Below are 22,745 nucleotides of genomic sequence, written 5' to 3' on the forward strand. Positions count from 1 at the left end.
GAGAAAGCTTGGAATATTCTTAAAGGCATTGAGTCATGGTAAATATGCCTTCTCTATAGGGGGTCATTTGGTTTCCGCGTGATCGCTGCTGTTTCATGTGATATTTGCATCCGTTGTTGACAACTTGCTATTGATAGAAATTGTTTTGTCAATCAGTTCGAGGTGAGTTCATGTGACCAGTTCAAGGTCAACCAATAGCATGGCAGTCATGGAAATCATGACTCAGCGGATTTTGGCACTTAGGGTATACCCAGTCTATTTATCATGACTCAATGCCTTTAAGTGGATTTTTCCTATATTGAAATTATTCGACTAAGAATATAAGTAAATATGATTATTTTGATGCAGAGTTAAGGAGCCAAGGGTTATGATCCTCTTCAACAAGGCCAGGAGGCTCACCAAGTGCTCAGGCTCAGGTGATCTAAATTTATGCGAATAGATCTGATTGAATTGAATATCTAATTATTGTATTTCGAATCTTTTCTTTCTTCTGTAATTTTATGTTTGGGAGAAAATTCTTTCTACTTAAAAACGAAAATACGTCTCAAAGAGATCGTCTCACTTCTGCCAAGCTGTTCTAGCAAACAAACGAAAATGAGTCCTTTTTAAAAGAATAAAGCAAATGGCTAACTTACACCAGGGACCGCGCACTACTCTAAAAGTAAAGGGACTTAAATGGGTGTGGCCGAAATATTTTTGAGGCGACGCCCTGTTGTTCGCCGGAAAACCCCCCTTTTAGAAAATGCTTGCTTATTTCTATTGAATTTTTATAAAGAGTCTGGTTCAGAGAATAAATCAATAACCATAAAAATAGATATTATTAGCTTGAGGGTAATAAAAAACCAAGCTAACCAAGTTAAAAAATACATCATATCATTAAGCAAGATGAAACACCTAGAAAAAGAGCAAAAATGGTTCCCAGTCAATGAGAACTGTTACTACATAGGAGTAAACTATCCAAAGTTGCGTGAGAGTAAACCTTCAAAAAAATTTTCTAGCCTATTTTTGCAAAAAAGTGGGTGGGCTATAGCCCCTGCTAGCCCAATGGCTGTGATGGATAACATTGCCAAATAAACTATTTCTGCCGGAATAATTAAACCGAGCAATGTTCCCGTACGATAAATTCAGTTCAAGATCAACAAGAGGAAAACAAACTGGTTATAATTCCAAGGTTCTCTCAATCAGTGGTATTTGTAAACAATGAATCTTCAATCTAGATTCCAACATAACCGATTACTAAACAATATCCATATATTCGCGAAACATAATCAACCTTTATTCAATACACGCGTTCGTGTTCCAATCGATCAAGAAAACCATCTCCATTCAAGCAATCCAACAATCCAAGTCCTATCAATCAAAAGTCCCATCAACGAAAGTCCCCCAACCTCGAATTAATCCCTTTATATACATCACGGAAATAAACTAAACAATACTCATTATTTACAATGTGTCCTCCGCAGAGTCTTCATGTTTTCTAACATCCTCCCCCCTTGATTGAGGAGGTACGAATCAATCAATGATAACAGTTAAATTTACACGATATGTTCGGCTACATCTTTGTCCATGATCGTTGTGATCTTTGGCTCCGATTCTTGCTCTTCATGTTTCTTTTCATCAACGCAACTGGATAGTTCTAACGGATACAGGTTCCGTAAAGGGCGATTAAGAGTTATAATTTTATTCGATTTGTCAAGCGTTACAAGCTTGACTGCGCGTACAATGTTGTCTCTGCCAACCAATAATTTTTCAACACGACCCATCTTCCATAATAACCGAGGTGTTTTGTCCTTATATATGTGAACTAAATCTCCTACTTTGACCTGCGAGCATCTACGAGCCTTGCCTCTTTCGCGCGATTTCTCACGAAGCGAAGTTAGATATTCGGACTTCCAACGTCCTTTGAAATGTTCCAAAACTCTTTTGACGTATTTAGCGCGATTTGGTAAGGATTTTTCACCTGGAATTTCTGAATCACACTCGTACAAATCTAATAACCGACGTCCACAAACGAGATGAGCGGGAGTTAACGGCGTTTCCGTTAGCTCACTATGTACATAAGTTAAAGGTCGCGAATTAAGAATTCCTTCTGTCTCGATGATAACTGTTTCTAGCTCTTCGTACTTTAATTTGGCACTGCCCAATGTTTTCCGGAGACATCTCTTTGTCAATTTGACGCAAATTTCAAACATACCTCCCCACCAACTAGCTGTGGGAACGTTATAAATCCAGTGTATGCCCTTTAAAGATACAAACCGCCTCACATTTGAATCCCGAAACGTTGATCCATTATCCGAGACAATCAACGATGGTAATCCACGACGACCGATAAATCTTTGTAAAACACGCATGAACGAATCCGAGGATAAGTCTGGTGTTAGCTCCAAATGTATAGCACGCGTACTCGCGCACGTGAATAACGCGATGTAACATTTATGCATTGACTTATCTTTTGAGTATATATCCTGCACATAAAGAGGCCCCGCAAAGTCAACTCCAACCCTTGTGAAAGCAAAATCATCCGCAACACGAAAAGAGGGTAAAGGTGGAGCGGGTAGAACATCAAATGGCTTCGCCGAAAACTTTTTACATACAATGCATTTTGATAAAATTTTACGCACAACTTGTCTCCCTCCGATTATCCAGTACTTCGACCTTAGCTCCGTCAATGTTTCTCTTACACCGTTATGTTTCACATTGAAATGGCACAACCAAACATAAAGTTTTGTGAAATGATGTTCCCTCGGTAACAGAATTGGAAACTTGGCACTATACGGCATGGTTGAGTTCTCAATACGACCCCCTACCCTCATTAAACCATCGTCATCGACAACGACTCGAATATTGTCCCGTGATTTCTGAAATTTTACATCTTCCTTAAATGATTTTTGAACCTCTCTGTGCCATAACGATTCAGCTTCGTTAAAATCAGTTTTCGAAATGTTCTTTTCAATTTGCTTATTACGTAGAATCTTGATAAACTTCAAGACGAGGGCTGTTATTCTAATTAGTTTAGTATAGCTGCTGAACCTTTCGCATGGAATGACAGTATTCACACTTAGATTCTGACTATTTTCAGACACGCAAACAAGAGATACAACGTTTGTTTTGGATTTAAGTTCAGAGACTGCCATATCTGAAATGCTACTTTCGCGTGATAGAAAATTTGAACTTGGCCAGTTTTCACAGTCTTTTATCAAAAAGTCCGGACCATGCCACCATAGTTGATTTCCAACTAATCTCTCTATTTTAATGCCCCGTGACGCAATATCGCTTGGGTTTTTATCCGTGGGGCAATAAAACCAATGTTCCTTAGGAAACATGTCACGAATTTGACCTAACCGATTAGCAACAAACGTTTTAAATTCCTTCGGTTCTTTGTAGATCCACCAAAGTACAATTTGTGAGTCACACCAACAATACACCTTATTAATTGTAGTGACACGATACAAAGCGTTCACAATTGAGGTCAATAATTGCGCTGAGAGTAATGCGGCCGACAATTCGAGGCGCGGAATAGTCTCGTCTTTCATTGCAACTATCTTAGTTTTAGAAGCAATTAGCTGTGTTTTCCACCCTTGATCCGTTTCTATGCGCAAATAAACGTTGGCACCGATGGCTATTTTACTTGCATCAGAAAAACTGTGTAATTCAAACGATTTAATTTGCTGTCCTTCGATGTCAGCGAGTAAACACCGCGGGAATTCGATTTCAGAAAGCGATTCAAAGTTTTCAATTATAGCTTTCCAACGCGAATGAATTTGTTCAGAAAGAGGAGTGTCCCAATTAACTTTCATTAAGCATACCTCATGAAACAATATTTTCAAAGGCAAAATAGCACATGAAATCAAACCGTGTGGGTCGAAAACGCGAGCGATAGTACTTAGAATTGCTCTTTTTGTAGCGAGCTCCTTCGCAACACCCTTTACAACATCGTTCAAATCAAATTTCATTACATCGCGTTCCTTGACCCATGGTATTCCTAAAACTTTCACGCTTTTTTCATCGGTTTCATTTTGAAATTGCTTCTTAGGAGAGTTACCAGAGAACGTGTCTGTTTTGGACTCTTCACATTCAATTAAATTCATCAACTGACTACTATTTGAGGCCCATTTTCTCATATTGAAACCTGCTTCCTTGAACCGAAATTTCAGTTTTTGATACAAAGCGAAAGCATCTTCAGTTGTTTGGACAGAAGAAGCAAAATCATCTACGTACGTAGAATTTTTCACTAAATCCACGAAATCGGGATCAGTTCTCTCATATTTATCCATATGATGTCTTATTGTCGCGTTGAGAACAAACGGTGAACTGACTAAACCGAAAACAAGACGCGTAAATCTGTACGTAACAAGTTTTGGATTTTCAGTGTCGATATCATTTACCCATAAGAAACGAAGCAAGTCCCTCTGGCTAGGGGTAATAGCAATGTTCAGAAAGGCCTTTTCCAAATCTCCAATTAAAGCAACCTTTTGCATTCGAAATCTTAACAACACGTCAAAAATCATCGGTATAAGAGCAGGTCCAGTGTGCATGCAATCATTCAAACTTACTTCACCAGGTCTTTTAGAGCTGGCATCATATACTACACGAAATTTTGTGGTCTCTTTATCCGCCCTTACTACCTCTCTATGTGGTAAAAAATGAACTTCACCTGGCTTATCCATTTTATCGATTTCCACGCGTTCGATAACCCCTGCATCTAACTGTTGTGAGATAACGTCGTTATATTCTTCAAGAATGTCTGGTTTTGAGTTCAACCTTTTAAGCAAAGAATTTAGCCGGTTTTTTGCGAGAGAAAAATTGTCAGGAATGACTGGATGACATTCTTTCATTGGCAAAGAAACTTCATATCGACCGTTTTTAAACCGAGCATCTTTAACAAATTGGTCGTACACTTCAGAATCAGCCGTTTTTTCTTTTAACCCTACTGATTCAATGTCCCAGAATTTATTAACATCGGCATCAACAAAGTCATTTGCTGCACTTTGAACCTCTGCTTTCATTACATGAATTGTTTGCACATGCATAGAACTGCAAACATTATAAATGTCCTTAACCGGACCGTTTAAAACGAAACCAAGCCTAGTTGGTACAGCAGTTGGACCCTCCCCCCTTACAGGAGGTCCTCCGACAAATGACCAGTAATAATCTGATCCGATAAGTAAATCGATATCTACTTGTTCCTTGCTTGTAATATAATCAGCAAGAGGCAAACCTTGCAAATACGGATACTGTTCAATTGCAACATCAATACACTGATTATTTAATGGACTGCAAATCAACGGAATAGAATACGCTTTCATGTAAATTTTCAATCCGTCACTGCAAACCACAGTTAATTGTACTACGTCGCATTCACGAAATTTAGGTTCTGATTCGCCAAAAACCTTAATCAACTGTTTTTCTTTGCCTATAATCGGCAGCTTCAGATAATTACAGAGACGTGAACTCACAAATGTTTTAGATGAACCACTATCAAATAGAACCCTTACATTTGCAGACAAGTTATCGTTACAAGCATTCAAAACTGTTGCCTTTGCTGTCTGCAAAAGCACCGATAAGTCACGATCAACAGCTACATTTACGGCCGAACTCTGTACCCTGTTATTACTTGAATTTCTATGTAAGGCATTGGCATTACATAAGGCAATGTGGTGCTTCCGATTACAATTGAAACACCTTTTTCCTGTAGGGCAAAAGGAAGCTACGTGTCCAGTTTTAAAACACAAAAAGCATCTGCCTTTTTCTCTTAGAATGTTCATTTTAGTTTGCGGATTAGTTATAGAAGTGCACTTACTAGCAACATGCGATCCATCGCAAAAGAAACATTTCAAACCTCCTTGATTCGCGTATAAGGCACTCACGGTCGATGGTTGGTGCTGTCTGCTGCTCATAAACTCTCTTGCGTTTGGTTTTCTCCATGAACTGCTACTAGAAACTCCTCTGCTCTCATTCGAAACAACACATTTTTCGCGCAATTGCACCTCCTTTCCGAAAAGATCCAAAACTTCCTCCAAGTCCCAACTTCCTTCGTCGTCCGATAGATTGCGGCTTATGGTAACTCGTAATTCCTCTGGAATCTTTGCCATCAATACTGGCGTGATAAAAGTTCCATAACTGGAGGGCTCTGTTCCGATGCTTTTGAGACCCCTTACCACTGTTTCTGTTTTATCATATAGGGATCGCAAACTTTTCAAATCTTCGAAGGAACTCACGATCGGCAACTTCATGATTGTGTTCATGAAGTTCGATATAATGACTTGCTTGGAACCAAATCGCTTTTGTAATATATCCACGACCTCCTTATAATTGCCATTTGAGATAGGTAATCCTTCGATCGCCGTATACGCTGCACCTCCCAAATATGATCTTAGGTACTTAAATTTGTCAACATCGTTGAGCTCATCGTCCAGTCCTATAGCAGACTGGAAGCTGTCCCAAAAAGTAACCCATTCGAGGGGGTTTCCATTAAAAGTTGGCAGCTGCAACTTTGGCAAGTTTATCTTTTTCTTTTTTCCATTACCAGTGTTTCGAGAGCAGCAAGAAGAATCTGACGCAGCCTCTGATGAATTGGCCTTGTATTCTAAACATATCTCAGTCAAGCAAATGGCCTCGTGCAAAAATTCATCAAATTCGCTTCGCTCAACAATTTCCCTTTCAATATCTTCCGCTGATAATGCAGTTTCGATTTGCCTGTTCAAATTATCAAGTTCGTTAGACTGCCTGTCCAGTGAACGTTTCAGCGATTGTAACTTTGATCTATCAACGATAGATATTTCCGATAAATTCTCGCGATATTTCTCAAAAATTTCGTTTGCAGTGTTAAAAGCCTTTTTAACGGCTAGTTTATGACCGTTCCGAGTCTGTATCAACTTCTTTATATCAGTCATCATGTAACGTTCGATTCCATACTTTAACTGCAACTCGCAATCCAAATATACATATATTCAACAAAAATAACCGAAATCCGATCACCACCAGTCTGTTCCCGGGTCACGGCACCATAAAATGATGGATAACATTGCCAAATAAACTATTTCTGCCGGAATAATTAAACCGAGCAATGTTCCCGTACGATAAATTCAGTTCAAGATCAACAAGAGGAAAACAAACTGGTTATAATTCCAAGGTTCTCTCAATCAGTGGTATTTGTAAACAATGAATCTTCAATCTAGATTCCAACATAACCGATTACTAAACAATATCCATATATTCGCGAAACATAATCAACCTTTATTCAATACACGCGTTCGTGTTCCAATCGATCAAGAAAACCATCTCCATTCAAGCAATCCAACAATCCAAGTCCTATCAATCAAAAGTCCCATCAACGAAAGTCCCCCAACCTCGAATTAATCCCTTTATATACATCACGGAAATAAACTAAACAATACTCATTATTTACAATGTGTCCTCCGCAGAGTCTTCATGTTTTCTAACAGGCTGCACGGTGCCTAACCACAGTGTCGAATCCCAATGAATCCCGTGCTCTTGTTGCTTTGCGTGCGGTGTTTGTATGTCGCTCCACAGATCCATGGTCTGGGTTTTATGTAGCTAGTGATTTCTCACTTGCGGCAAGTTCGTCTTGTCGCAATGGAATGTGAGGTGGTGGTCTGAGCTGCGGTAGCCGATTGCTCTTGGTAGTTTTAAACCAATAAATCAAATGTCATATAGCTAAAATACGGTGCAAAGATTTCTCAAAGTGCACACGAAGAAACATATTTGGTAGCTGTGGTTACTGGAGTCGCAAAGGCCTATCAGGGGCTTAGGCCTTCAACGGGGTGTGCATTTCAGATATCGAGGAATCTTATTTTACGTGGATTTGTCGCGATTTTTTCAGAAAGAGCCGATAAAGTAGCTGCAAGTGGTAAAGAAATTATTAATTTGTAAGTTGTTTTGGGATTTGCTTCTTCAATTTGCACCGCAAAGCTTTACCAAATAAATTATTGTTGTTCCGTTTGGAAATCGATTCCGACATACAAAATGTTTCCTTCTAGACATCAAGGAACTTGCTCCCCGCTGCATGTTTCCAAGCAACTAGACGAAAACTATGTTTGTTTTTTATTAAATGAAAACTTTTCCAAACATTATCGAAATGGCTTTTTTCTATACAGAGTAAATAGGCAGCCGTTTTTTACTGATGTATCTAATGCCGTCATCATTTGCTTTCAAGTATCCGGAGGTCAAGAGATTGACAGGGTGGCGTCTTTTGAAGTTGACTTTTCTGCAAATATGCTATGCTATTTCCTAGAATAATCAATATTAATTCTTCAGGGAAAGTATAATTGTGCTTGCTTTTAACAATCTGTATCATCAAAGTTGTTTTTTGTTTTGTAAGTTAACGAGAGTAAAAATGGAAATATTTTTAGACTAGAGTAATAACAAACCTAACACCAGTTTTAACTACAGAAGAAAGTACTGGATAATTTCCCTTCGTTGTATCAGCCTTCTTGTTTAAATCCACTTCCCTGTTTATTGTGTTTCCTTCTCTATGATCTGATCAATACCTTTATTGTTTAAGTTATTCCAAGTTCAAATTGAATGGAATGAATTGAACATTTACTGGAAAATGTATCTTGAAAGCATTTTTCTGCCAATGATATTGATATAACATAAGAAAGTGTCAATGCTTTGATATACAACTGCCTATTCTCCTTTGTTTTTACGGATTATTTGCAAACAAAAACTCACATTTTTTATAGAATAATTGGCTGTGGCTACAATGTAAACCTTTAAAGAGCAAATTATTGAAAAAAGTATCTTGAACAAAGTTTAATTATGCTGTTTATGTAAGCCTCCACTTTTATGTAAGCCAAATATCTTCACAGAGTCTCTTGGGTTTTGAAACATCTGGGTTTTCTAGTCAATGTAATAGTTTAGTATTTTTATAGTATTTGCATGTCTCTTTACTTTTCTAATAGAATTGACTGGTAAATGATTACTTCTTATGTGAGATATATCCTTATTCTAAAGTTTATCATATACACTTTTTTCTTATTAGCTTAAAGGACATCGTCCTGAGCATGATTGGCTAATGCAATACAATTATATTTCTTGTCTCTTACAAAGCATGGAATAAATGTTAATTTTTTGCTGCTGTCAAAATTCAAGAAGAAGAAATGAAAAGTCATGAAAGAAAGGAACTCCACTCCAAGTGCTTTTGTTTTATTAGCTAACTGTTAATGTGAAATTTGCCCTTTAAGGAAGGCTGCCTATTTGTGGAGGTACCTCTAGCCCAGTTAAATTTAATGCTTTGTGGAGGTTGAGTTTCAATGATAAATGACAATTTTACTTTTGAAAGCAACAACTTTGATGACCCTTTTTATTTTTAATTATTTCTATTCATAGTATTAATTGATTCTTTATACTTAAAATATATTTCTTTAATAAGTTATATAATTTGTTTTCTAGTAATTATCCCTGAAAGAGACAATGAAAGAAGAAGATATAGAAATTGCCATAAAGGTCCTAGTTGTTGGCAATGGGGCAGTTGGAAAGTCAAGCATGATCCAAAGATATTGTAAAGGCTTATTCACAAAAGAATATAAGAAGACAATTGGTGTTGACTTTTTAGAAAAACAGATTAGGTAAGTTCAATATATACTTGTTTGGATTTCTGTAGTAAAAAAGTTTCATTTTTAAGTTCATGTCATACTGTACAATCTCATACATACAGAACCAGTTGTTATCAAAGCCACACTAAACAAAATGAAATTTTAATAATTTTATTTAAAGTTTGCAAAAATATAAACACTTTAAAAAATATTTGTTATTTAAGACTGATATGTTGTAGGAACTCTCTACCTCAGTATATATGTTAACACAAAAACAACAGGAACAGCTCGTGTTTATAGTATTTATTTAAAAACATTCTTGTTTACCATCTACCATCTACATCTACCAAATACTGTCTTCCTTCTAAAAGAAGATTCCAACAAGGGTGACAGCCAGAGTGGATGGAAAGCTAATACTTTGAAAAAAACCAAACTCATGTTTATTGTTGTATTCATGTATCAGTGCCAGAGATACCCTTTAATCTTTTTGAATGATTTCTCATTTTTTCATTTGATTCGTATATCAATTAAGTTTGCAACACCTGTAATTATGGCTAGACCAAAGCTGTTTCATTTTCATCGGACATATAAGTGGCAGATTGTGGTTTAAAATGTTTCTAGAAGCCATTCACCTTTTCACTTAATTTGTTTCTTGTGAAAGATTCTTTTTTCCACTGTTATACTGTCAGTGCAATTTTTCAATGAGCGCTATTGTTATTCTATTTCCAATTCAAATGTTCACCACAATTTTATGGCAAGGATTAGAAGATAATCAAGCAGTTGTCAGTAGTCTTTTCATTCTATTGCGGGATTCTGATTTATTGGAAAACTAGGAAATGGGACAGTTAACTAGTAATAAGAAACTTGATACTGCTAATGTCAAAAAAGCAGTCCTGCTCTTAAGCTGGTTCCTCCTTTGGGAGATTAAGTACACAAAGTTAGTCAATGATGTCATATCTAAATTCATTTCAGGAGGGGGGGGGGGGTGAAAGGAAAGCAAGGCATCAGTTGCTCCTTATTCACTACTTTGTCATAAAGGAAAAACACCGTAGTTTGGCTACAATTTGGGGTCAGCTATTAAATCCATGCTTCTGAGGGCTTTGTGTTCATACAAATCTGTGTCTTGATAGGAATATGTTTGTTTTATTGATCTGATAAATTTTCACAGAAGGTAGATAATCTAGAAAATATTTAGAAAACCAGTAAGGATTGATCCTGTATTTGTTGGTTTGAAATATTTCAAAATTCAGTGTAACTGGAAAATCAACCTAGTTGAGATATTCTAGATCAGGCTTGTCCAACGCATGGCCCGCAGGCCACATTATGGCCCGTGATGTTGTCTAATGTGGCCCACGCTTGGGTCAAAGTTGATAAAGAACTGCATTGTATTTATTAAGGTTGTAAGAGAGAAATTGATTCAAATTTTTTCGATATTTTTATTTCATATTATTTACGCGCACGTACACTTGGCGACTGCCAGTTCAACACAGGGAACCAAACCCTGTATTTTGTGCCCAAACCATGAACACGCTGCGCTTGTTTAAAAAGTTCAAGATTGGTACAAGTCATGTTTCTAAAAAGAAGGGAAGAGGGAGAGATAGTGAACTTGGTAAACGCAATTTCAAATTATCACGGACAACCGATTTTTCCGTAGCTCAGCAAAATGATTTTGTTAGGTGTTTGATTTGGTTTGAAAAAGTCGCAGTGCGGAAGGAATACGATATTGCTAGGCATAAAAACTAAACATTCATCTTATGATAAGCTGGAAAGCCAGTTACATGTTCATAAATTAAAAGTTTCTAGTCAATAATCTCTAAGGAAATCAGATTTTTTCAGTTCGGATTGTGCCACAAAAGTCAGCATGCCACGATTTACTTTTCTTTTTGGGAGCACATACAAATATAAATAAAATTTGTTAAAACTGATGGCAGAAGCAAATTAAGTCCTGGTTTGCACGGGAAGGATTGCATACTGTTTCAGTGGCGCTCAAAATGTTTGAACAAACGGGAAATGAACTGTTCAGACGGGAACAGAAGGATCACATACCAATCGTTTATTCTCTTCCTGCGGGAAGACAATCGCTCCGTTCTACTTTTTGTGCTAGAATTTCAAGAGTTTACCAGTGCGCATGTCAGTATTTCCATATGAACAATGCATTTAGCCAGATTAGTAATCATTCTGTTTTTCCGATCATTCCACCTGTTCACACACTATCACTAAACGGAACGATTAAGGTGTTCTCACGTGCGCGCAACCCCTAAGTCACTCATTCCTTGGAATGAGACAATATGAAACGGAACGGGGCTAAACAGACAATGCAGTGATAAACATATAAGTGACCCCCCAGTTACTGCGTTATTCTGGAAGTGGCCCTTCTTGAAATAAGGTTGGACAACCCTGTTCTAGACCATGGCATTGCTAGCTGTTTTGGTAGATCTCAGAATATAAAAGATCTCTGAACAAATCCTGTTCCTGCAATCTGCAAGCTTTCCTTATAAGAAAAAACTCATTCTATACACTTTTGTTTTTAGTTGCCGTATGATGATTTGTCTTGATTTTATGAGCCTGCCAAAATCGCTCTATTAAACAATTAAATTGAAATTTATCTTTCAACATGATCAATAGCTGTGGCCTAACGTATCATTTCCCTGGAGGCAGCTATGGGGAGAAGGGTACAGAGCGTGACCCCCTCCCGTTTGAGTTTTCTGTCATCTAAAAAGCTGCTTGGTGAATGTATGGCTTGTTCTCAAATTGGGGATGACTCCACCAATTAGTTTGTGAATGTTGCCTGGGCAATGCTCTTGAGCACAACAGCATGCAATATCTCTGGTCATTAATCAAGTCCATTATGTGAACCCAATTTGACTGGCACATTCTGTTTTTATAAAATGTCAAAATCGGGCCAATAATTTTGTCTTCCAATTTCTTTCATGTGGTAAATGCCCTGTGTCTCTGTGCAAAAGATGCCACCAGTGTAAGCCATGTGGAGGTTGTATTGTTGATTTTAATTGACATGGAGTTGATTGATTAAAATTCCCTCTGCTTTTCAGTCTCAATGGTGAAGATGTTCGCTTAATGTTATGGGACACAGCAGGACAAGAAGAATTTGATTCACTAACTTCAGTTTATTACAGAGGTATGTTCTAGTTCTTACAATGGCTGTATTGGTACCTTTTTCCTGTCGTGCTATTTCAAAACAGCAATGACTGAAGCCACATCAATTCCAAAGTGAAATTAAAATGTTTAGTTTGATTGCCTTTTCTTGTTTTTCCTCATGTTTTTCCTCAAAAACTGATAATTACAAAAAGTAGGACCTTAGCCCCCCTTAAATATGCTGTTTTAGAAAATCTTTGATGAGAATGTTGTGATGGATGTAAATGCTCCAATGGATAGCATAAACTAATATAGTAATGGGTGGTAATTTTTGTTTATTTAGAGCAATACAGCAATGTATTAACTTGTCCTAACTGATCATATGCAATGACTTTTAACCATTCAGCCAGCAGTATTAATCAATTTAGATATATTCTAAACACTTTATAAGCATTTTCATGTTACTGAAATAGTCTAGCTTTTTGAAATATTTAGGGAGAGAATTTCTTCAAGTAATTAGAAATTTGATCTTTTTCTACCAGCAATCAAGAATCAATTGCGTTCTATTGGCCAGTTGAAATTACTTATTCTAAATAGCTATCATTAGCAGATGATAGTTCTATTCTCAAGCAAAAACTGTGGTCTTAAAATTTTTGTAGCAGATAAAAGTGACCTGAAGTGTCCTAACCTTATTAAGGTAACAATGTTGGTCAAATAACTGCAATTTGACCATGCTCTGAACCATCCCTTTTTAAATCCTATGTTCATTTGCCGAAAAAGGAGTCGTGGTTCATCTTCTATTTCATAGAATGAAATCTGGTAACCATACCCTGAAATCCTATATTCCATTAAAATTTCTATGGATAAAGTTAATCTAACAATGGTCCTATAATGAATTTAGTGACACATTTATTCTGGAGGTGATATAACAAAATCCTGATTTGGATTACTCATGATTATATAATCAACCAGATTTCAAGTTCTTGCAGCTAAGCATTAACCTTGGCACGTACAAGATTAAGGTGGATTTGACATAGATAAATATCTCTGATTGCATTCAAACTTTAAACTGACAAGTCAACCTTTGTATAAAGGGTGTACACTGTTGCTTTGAAATAGCTCTTTGAGAGCTTGTATCTGTGCACCTCCCCACAGCACTGCAGTATATCATCAAACTAACCTTGAGATGTTTGAATGACTAATTGCTCTTGTGACAATCATAATTCCATATTTCTGCAAAAAACACTTTCACTTCTCTTATCACATCAAAAAGCAAAAGGTCCCAGTGAACTTGAATCTGCCTAGCAGATGACTTACTTTTAACAACAGCTTATGTTTCTTCAGCTCCCAATTGTTGTAGTTTTATTAATTTCCTTCAAACACTTGCTTCTGCTAATATAAACAGTTTTAAAGTCTCTAATGTTCGGATTATATAAATGGTCATACAAGAGCAATCTGCTTTTTGAGTTTTTTGTGGATAATGATAATGACGATGATAATAATTATCTTAGATTTGATTGGTTACATAACTCACTGCTGTACTTGTAGCCACCAATCAAATGAGTTCATACTAAAAACTGGATTCAACACTTCTTTGGTGTAAATTTGCTCGGTCTGGCTCTGAACTGTTGAGGGATAACAAAGAATAAAGTGACTTTGTAATAAAGGGACATTACAAATATGTTTCTTTAGAATTTTTGACCCCACAACCTGCTCATAAACTGTTTCTAATAGTGTAATATCAATTGAGTCGATGAGAAATTGGCTGAGATATGGGCCAGTAAAAAGCCTGAATTTGCTTAATGCCAATAGATTATTACTGTTTTGGCCTGGTTGAGAAACTTAGAACGAAATAAACTGCTGTTGTGCACAAAGGGGGTATCTCCTGGTGTTTTTAGACTTAATGTCCTATTTCAAATGATTTATTTCCTTTTTATGTGCACATTGTTTCTAACATATATATCATCTCATATATTAATAGATTTTTATTTAACTACACAAATCTTTTTGCTCAAAAATTTCAAAATTGTCAGATGGCATAAAAAACGAGAACAATTACATTGTTGTTTCTGATGCTATGCAAACTATATTTCTAGGACCCTACTCTCCAAGGCGTATCTGACAAAAAAAGCTTAAACTTTGATTTGTGATCCCTACCAAATATCCATGGAACCCCATACCTGTGCTTAAGTTTTTTTGGAAAGAAATAACTGTTACGGGTAAAAGGACAGACATCGCCTCCCCTCTCCACAAAAAGTATTTGTTGTAGAAAGAAATGTCTTAGCTGCCTGAAAGAAGCCTATTGGACAACACCAAGCCTCTTTACATAGTGTACCGGAGTGCCGAAGTGTGACGTCATCAAAAATCTATTTTTAGAAAATTCAAATATTCTACAAATAGATTTTTATGACGTCATCACTTCGGTTCTCTATTGTGGAAAACATTGTTCTAAAGGGAAGCAGGGCATGCAGTATAGAATATCCACGATATTGGCGTAGTTTACAAGACTTTCTACAGTCACTGTATTTATAACCCTGAGCGTTTTATGCTAATTTTTCAGAACATACTAGCAACATAATAATTTTTTTAATCTTTTCTTTTAAGGTGCACAGGCTTGTGTCTGTGTTTTCTCAACAGTAGACAGAGCTTCGTTTGATGCAATGCAGAGATGGAAGGAACGGGTAATTCTAATTCTTTAAATTGCATCATTTGTATGAAGCTGTACTTGGAATTTTCGAGGATGGCTCAGTGATTAGGGTCCTGGACAGCAGACCAGACGGTCTCTAGTATCTATGGAATGCAAAGAAAGCACAGAAGCAGAAACGAAGCATATAATACCAAAAAACTTGTTATCATTCAGCAAAATTGTTCAACACATTCATCCGCCCCAGCCGTTGCCTCCAGGATACCGGGCACCTTAAAGCAATCGAGGAATGTTTGCTATAATAATTCACCCGGTTATCGTATCAGTTAGAATGATTTGCCCTTCTACGATCAATATTTTATTTACAGTTCTGCCAGCTGCAGTTTCAGAGAGTCATTCGAACAAAGCAAATAGGCTTTTTTCAAGGTTTCTCAGTCGTGGCTTTTCACTCAAATCTCACAGTTTCCTAATGGCTCTAAAATATTGACAGTGTGTGCACATTTTTTCCTTTATGGCATAAAACAAAAGTCTGTTATCCATTGCGATTCTGCCAGGGGTTTGAGGCAAGATTAGCCTCTAATTTTCTGTTTATTCAGATGAGAATAGAAGTCTCTTAATGTAAAAGATCTTTTTCGGCGACCGCCTCGCAGTAGGGCTACCCAGTTTTTTCTCTTGTTTTCATTCATTGTATATTTGTTGTTATGCCGTAGCTATTTGTTGATGTTATTTGTTGATTTTTAAATGGAATGCTAATACTACTTTTATACTGTAGATAAAGAGAGATTGTTGAGCTCTTTGACTATGCGAGGAGCTATCTAGTGCCAACTGGTCGAAAACAAGAAGCTAATCAAATAGTCCCTTGAGTGTTTCTTTTAATCCGCAAATGAAAAAATTTTTGCTTACCACTTTGGTTATTATCCAGCGTTTATACTTCGGGACGTAACTACTTTATTATGTCATGTTTCTGCTTTTCTATGCTATTTTCAAATATATATTATAACTTTTCAAGGTGAACGATGAGTGTGGCGATATCCCTATGGTTTTGGTACAAAATAAAATCGATCTTGTCGAGGATGCCAAAATGCGACCGTAAGTTCTGACTATCTTTCTCTTTACTGATTTGCACACCTTATTGAATCGCACGTCAAAATATCTTTTTTATATATTTGTAATGTTATACATCGTTTCTTAATTCACCAATTTTCCAATTAAGTGAAATAATGGCGTGAAAATGACATATTTAAGAAATGACTAAAAACGGTGATCATCAAAACAAGATTGTTCATTGATTAATGTTGTTCATAATAAGGAATAAGATTAGAGGTTAATCGCCTTTTATCCCACCTGGTGTGTCCCTACTGTTTTTTAGTTACTATCACCCTATCAGTCATTTGGCGAATAATTTTTCTTTATTATATTACCACGTTCAAAACGATTACCACGTTCAAAAGAAATTAAAGGAATTCCTGCAAAATTAGCATCCTTTCCCAAAGGATGATCCCTAGAAAGACCAGCCTTATATGTAAATTAATATTTTCTTTTTTGGACTTAGTAGCTTATAGGTTTTCTGTGTTTAAAAATGATGAATAAAAATAAAAAGAATAAATGGCTGGTCCTTAGTGCCGTGCAACTTTATATTTTGTTTGTTATTCTATAACATTAAATTTGCCAATATTTATTTGTCCAATCTAAGAGAGTCTTTTAATTTATTTTGCAGTGATGAAGCAGAGGCTCTGGCAAAGAAATTGAAACTAAGATTTTATCGAACATCCGTAAAAGAAGATTTGAACGTCAAAGAAGGTGATTTAACGTATTAATAGTTTTAGAAGGATCTTATCCAACATTAAAAAGGTTTTTTCTGACCTTGATGAATTTTGACAGAATAATATGATCTAAATAAAAATTTCACAATTATATACAGTTCAGGAACACATATATTTCCTATTCCTTTATGACAATATTTCCTATCCCTTTATCCCTCTGTGTCCCTTTACGAGAAAGGCGGTATATCCTTTGAAGGTTTTCTCGGTGTATTTTAGGGATTATTTTGTTACAAAGATCCCGAAATAGGTCGCAGCTAACACGCATCTTTCTTTCGTCCCGACGTTAACCTATCTTTCGAACTCTATGGCTGTTTCTGTCTGTGCTATCCTTTTTTAGGCCAGATTGTCAGGCTGCATACTATAAAGGGGTCGCTGTGAAACACGATTGAAGTTCTTGAGTTAGGAAAAATTATAATTTTTCCTAGTTTCCTTTTGTGTAGTCAACAGATAACATCAACATGTTTTTGCTTCTGTTGCTTTTTAACTGCCGTTTACAGGCCTCCAATCAGACTTTTCTTTCCTAAAGGATCATCGTGGTGAGAAAGATTAAATATATTTCACCGACTTTCATTTCCTTTATTAAAGATATCTGTTTTTTTCTAATTCAACATCAGTCTCTATGAAAAGCCAGTCTGAGTTTTAGTTTATAATGTGGAATAGTGCCCCCATATAATGTTCACCTTTTGTACCATCGTTCTGGTCCCTTGTCCGGGATCACTGCTACAAAGCTTTCATCGTAAAGTACAAATTTTAGAACACAATCATTTGACCTTTGTTTGGAGGTGTCGGCTATAACGAGGTGTCAGCTTTAACGGGGTGTCTTTCAATGTAAGCGTCTTTGTAATTCTGCATAGGTATCATCTAATCCATTTACCTTCATTGAAAGTTGTGGGCAATTTTATAGTTTTCTCACTGCGTAATGCTTCAAAAGGATAAAGTTTTTTCCTGCTTATTGCTTCCTTTTTCACTCAGAGCTTATAAGTTCTTGCCGGAATGGCCCCGTGAATCAAGTTATCGTCCTCTGTCCCCGTGAATCAGACTACGGCCCCAAGAATCAGATTATGAGTCAGAGAATCATATTTCTTTTCAACATGAGCTTCAGCAGCAATATATTTCTATAAAGCAACAATTTTGAGTAAAAGCTTGGTTGTTTTTCATCTAACGGGAAACATCTTGGCTAAATCATAAATTCTTCTTCTAAGCTAACTCAAAATTGCTATCCTTATTGCTTATTTCTTTCCAAAAGACACGAACTCGTGTTTTCATCTCGATATCACTCCTCCGTGGTGACCATGAAGTATGTTGACTTCTTGTTGTTTATATTTGCGATATTGCCTCGTCTGATCTCTTTGTGGAATCATTTTCTTTTGTGAGAGACTCAATATCTGCCCTTTTTAATGTTTGTTTTTGATTACTGAGAAGGATCATGCCTAGATGACGTCACCGCACCGTAAGTTAAATATCTATTCCGTGTTTTCTTTGTGGGAGCTTCGTCCTCCGTAAATCTTTCAGACGTTAAATTTCAGTCATCTTATGAACAACTGCCTTTCCGTTTCCAACAAAATGGATATTTTCATCTGATTAAGTTAAACGGTGCATTTTGAATATCAGCTAGCTGGTGTTCGAAGCAAAACTCGATATTTCTCGTCCTCGCTGATGGAAACTACGATTATTGCATGCTCCTGCGTTGATTTTTTCTTTTTTTAATATCCCACACAACCGCGCCTATGATTTTAACACAATCAGTGACACGAGATGAGTTTATCTTCTCTTCAACAAGCAGATGATAAGCTACTGTCGCCTAGGTTACCATATCGTCAGGTGCTTTATTTTCCTCTCGCTGTGAAAATTCAAGACAAATTTGATATTTGTTGTCTGAACACGTTGACTGAAGCAAACGTCTGTGTGATCTAGTCTAAAGTTTTCATCTTCAAGCAGTGCCGTGAATTGAACTCTTGCAAGCATGGTAACCGCATGTGAGTCAGTCAGTTGCTTTTCATGTTTGTAAAGGAAGCAATATCTGTTTTGTGCAACAAGTGGTTTTAATGGGGTTAAAAAGAACAGTTGATCAACAATAAACAATTTCAAGTCTGATTTCATGTTTATACTTTCTAAACAAACATCTCCTTTACATGCATGTTTGTCAGTCTTCTCAGATTTACAATCTTTGTCAACTTTTTAAAATTATAGACTTTCATTGAATTGTGTCGTTTCATCGTGCCTCTATGAGTTTTGCTAATGATTATTTTGTTTTTCTTTAATTTGATATTAGTTATGAATATAATTTGCGAGCACGAATTTTTTTTCGTACCAGAAATACATTCTTTCAAGGTCATTCATCGACTTTAGTCATTTTCATTTCCAGTTTGTAAGATTTTCTTGATATTGAATGTTTGTAATCGAACAGCGAACTCGCTTGATTTCTTTTGATTTAGAGTAGCAGGTTGCGAATACATCAGTTTTCTCCATTACAAAGAGTTAATGGGCTTGATTATTTACAAACATTCGGAGATCGTTTGTGTTATTCGATGTTCTCTTAACTTAAGCTTTGGTTTGCGAAAAGGAGTACTTGCTACACAAATCTGAAGCTGCATCATATACCCACATTAAAGTTCAATCTGCGAACGTTCGATTCTATACATGCACGAAATCTACCAATGTATTTGTTTTTGTCTAAGTGATTTCAGCTGCTTTTTGTTAAAAATATTTTTTTTCACCAAATCTTTTTTACGCAAAGCGCTTTTCTCTTATCACCTTTGAGTTACAATCACTAAAATAAAGTTAAAAACTTGTTTTATAAATAACTTATGAATTACAAATTGCTACATTTAAATATTGTACAATATTATTTCTTTCCAGTTTTCGCATATTTAGCTGACCGCTACATTGACAGGGTGAATTCAGCTGAGCCTGAAAATGGCATCGATTCCTCATCGTCACATCAACAGCAAATCGGTAATGCTACAAACTTCACATTTACACTATTAACTGAACAAAGATGTATATTTTTATTGCTTATTTTTATCCTATTTTTAAGTTCAGCGTAAGAAATATCTTGATTTATTATTCGTTTGTTGTTCATTTTGAATCAAAGTTTAAGATTTTTCTTATAAATTATTGTGTTTTTCATCATTGGGTCCGTCAATACAAAGGAATGTGAGGAAATGTCTCATTTTATAAGCAATAGAGTTGTTTGGAACGTTCCTGCCAATCACGTGCAATATTGGTTAAGTTTTCAGGCCTGCGCTCATGTTATGTATAGAGTTAGGTACCCTCGAATATAAAGCAAATCAATTGAATATAACTTAAAGGTGTGGAACAGGCAGCTATTAGTGCTGTTAAACAAATAGTTCTTTTCCGCAACTTTCATGTTGCAAACTCAAGTAATTTCTCTTTGACATCGATCTTATTCTATTTGTCACGACATTTCGCTTTCAAATGGCCTGAAATTAATCGATTGCAGAAGTTTCAACATAGCATTTCGTGTAGAACTAACTTGTGGTTTCCTGCTGTTGGTATTCGCGTTGTTATCTTCCTGTCGTTTTCAATGCAAGCTCTTTGCAAAAGGTTGCCCACCCTTCGCAGTTATCAAGTTGTCAACTGCATGGATAGAACTTCAACTGTTTATGCACACATGGTCTTGATTCTGTCCTTACTGGGTCATCGGGAAACCTTTTACAGTAAACTTGAAAAACGGCACAGTTTATGTGTAAAAAGTTTAACGTTTTCACTGTTTCCACTGAGAGACACCAAGTAATTGTATAGCAATTCCGTCATTTAAACATCTCACTAAAAGAGTGCTCGCTTTTGCCTTCATTTGATTTTGAATTTGTTAAATATGTTAGGTCAACTCATATATTATATGCTAGATCAGTTTCACGAAATCATGGTTATGTTCCTTGCAATCAGAAGATGGCTTCAACTGTTCTCCGTATCGCTGTTTTAAATTTGAAATGTCCCAATATGGGCATTATCAAATTTCACGTGTTTTTTGATGTTGAGAAATCTTGGAGTGTCTCGACACCAGAGACCTGATATAAAACTTTAAAGGGAATATATCGCGTTATTCGTTGGCTAATACAACAAAAATGTTTGGAGTGGAACTCCATTGTTTCGTGGCTTTTATCATTTCCGTTTATGATTTTCAATTGCCTTAAAAGTTCTTCCTCGATTCTGTGCATTGTGCTAAACAAAAATTGACAATTTTATTGCATAAGCCAATCAGATTCAGGAGATACACCCTTAAAATTTCGTAGCTTGGACGCTGGGGCCATAAAAATAACAGTCATTGGTAGAGCAAAGTCTTTTATTGCGGAAAGCTTCGAAACTTCTGACTCCTTAACCGTCTGAAGGCCAATAACTTGCCTGGGCACTATTTCAGTGACCTTGTGACATCATCATGCAATTAAGTGTTTGGTAATATCGATTTTTCAGGTATCTTTACAACAAAAACGGTTCCAGACACGTCAAGCGGATCTTCAAACCACAAGTCTTCAAGCAAGAAAGGCAAAAAAGACACGATACAACTTTCTTCAAATAGACAGAAATCTGCCAAGAAAAAGAAGCTTTGTTTCAATTTTTGATTATTTTTCAGCTAGCAAATTTTATAGGCATCAATCAGGATTGCATTATTATTGATAATAAAGCTCAGTTGTTAATCAAAATCATTATTGAAATAATTGATATTTTGCAACTATTTGTAGTCATTCGAGTTTTACCAGTCATGCTGTTGGCTTTTTAAAATCATTTTCCCTGGTCCTTGTGTTCTCAGAACTGCTATATTGATTTTTGGTTAAACCATTTAACGAGGTTTAAGATTTTTGAAATATTCAACAGTAAAGTGAAATTGCTTTTTCTTTGATCACATCTTTAATTTTTCGTACATAGTTTATAAAAATGCAAGTTAGATGTGTAATGATTGTTACAATTTCTGGAGCCAATATGCCATCACCTGCGACATGGCAAAGTCCTTTTTGAATCTTTTATAGAATATTCTAACTGATTTTTGTTATTTTGGCAGATCGACACAACCTCCCTCGTTCCTGTCTTTAGAATGACTTATCCGCTTTCAGCCTTAGAATGTCTTCACATTTCTAAAAGCAGATCTTCTTGAAGAATAAAATCATGCGTTTCTTTGCATGCGATAAAGCTTGAGATTCCTATTAGAATTTCTGTTTTAGCCATTTTCTTATGCACATACAGTAATTATCGCAGTCAGAGCGTGAGTTTAACCAACAACGGATCTCATTGTAGCATCAACATAGACATTTAAGCGTATTTTGTTTAAGATAGGCCGTATCCTATTAGCATGACGTCATATTGTACTCACAGTTGCATAGACTATCTTAATGTCGAATGCACTACATAAACGCTACTTATGTTTGATGGTATCGCAATAACTTCATTTTACTCGTCGTATAACATCATAATAAGAATCTACATATTTTTATACCAATTTAAGACAAATAGTTTTGTATTATGGGTTTTTGGAGGTATAATATGGCGTTAATTTTATGGCTAACTTGAATTTTGTTCTTTTGGTACTAATTTGTAGCATACTATCACTTATTGCCGATGATATTTCCTTTTTCGTCTCTCAATCCTTTTTCACAACTTATAACCGATACC

The 22,745-nt window shown here is 36.1% G+C and overlaps 2 protein-coding genes across 3 annotated transcripts; one reads left to right on the forward strand and one right to left on the reverse strand.

The window, feature by feature from the left end:
* Window positions 1-799: 799 nt before the first annotated feature.
* Window positions 800-7,454, reverse strand: LOC135684150 (uncharacterized). The gene has a single exon (XM_065199574.2). The coding sequence runs from the start codon at window positions 6,894-6,896 to the stop codon at window positions 1,536-1,538; it is 5,361 nt and encodes a 1,786-aa protein (XP_065055646.2). The 5' UTR covers window positions 6,897-7,454; the 3' UTR covers window positions 800-1,535.
* A 111-nt stretch (window positions 7,455-7,565) lies between these two features.
* Window positions 7,566-22,692, forward strand: LOC135688941 (ras-related protein Rab-23). 2 transcript variants are annotated; one of them, XM_089110037.1, is made up of 8 exons: window positions 7,566-7,889; window positions 9,415-9,590; window positions 12,608-12,693; window positions 15,255-15,331; window positions 16,304-16,383; window positions 17,012-17,094; window positions 19,977-20,072; window positions 21,552-22,692. In XM_089110037.1, exons 2-8 carry the CDS (start codon window positions 9,436-9,438, stop codon window positions 21,698-21,700), a joined length of 726 nt encoding a protein of 241 aa, XP_088966163.1. In that variant the 5' UTR covers window positions 7,566-7,889; window positions 9,415-9,435; the 3' UTR covers window positions 21,701-22,692. The 2 variants fall into 2 exon arrangements, with proteins under 2 accessions (XP_088966163.1, XP_088966164.1); XM_089110038.1 differs by having other exon boundaries at window positions 7,566-7,870.
* The last annotated feature ends 53 nt before the right edge of the window (window positions 22,693-22,745 follow it).

The sequence above is a fragment of the Rhopilema esculentum genome, chromosome 9 (genome assembly GCF_057945365.1).
Source record: "Rhopilema esculentum isolate cy_ngs chromosome 9, ASM5794536v1, whole genome shotgun sequence".
NCBI lineage: Eukaryota > Metazoa > Cnidaria > Scyphozoa > Rhizostomeae > Rhizostomatidae > Rhopilema > Rhopilema esculentum.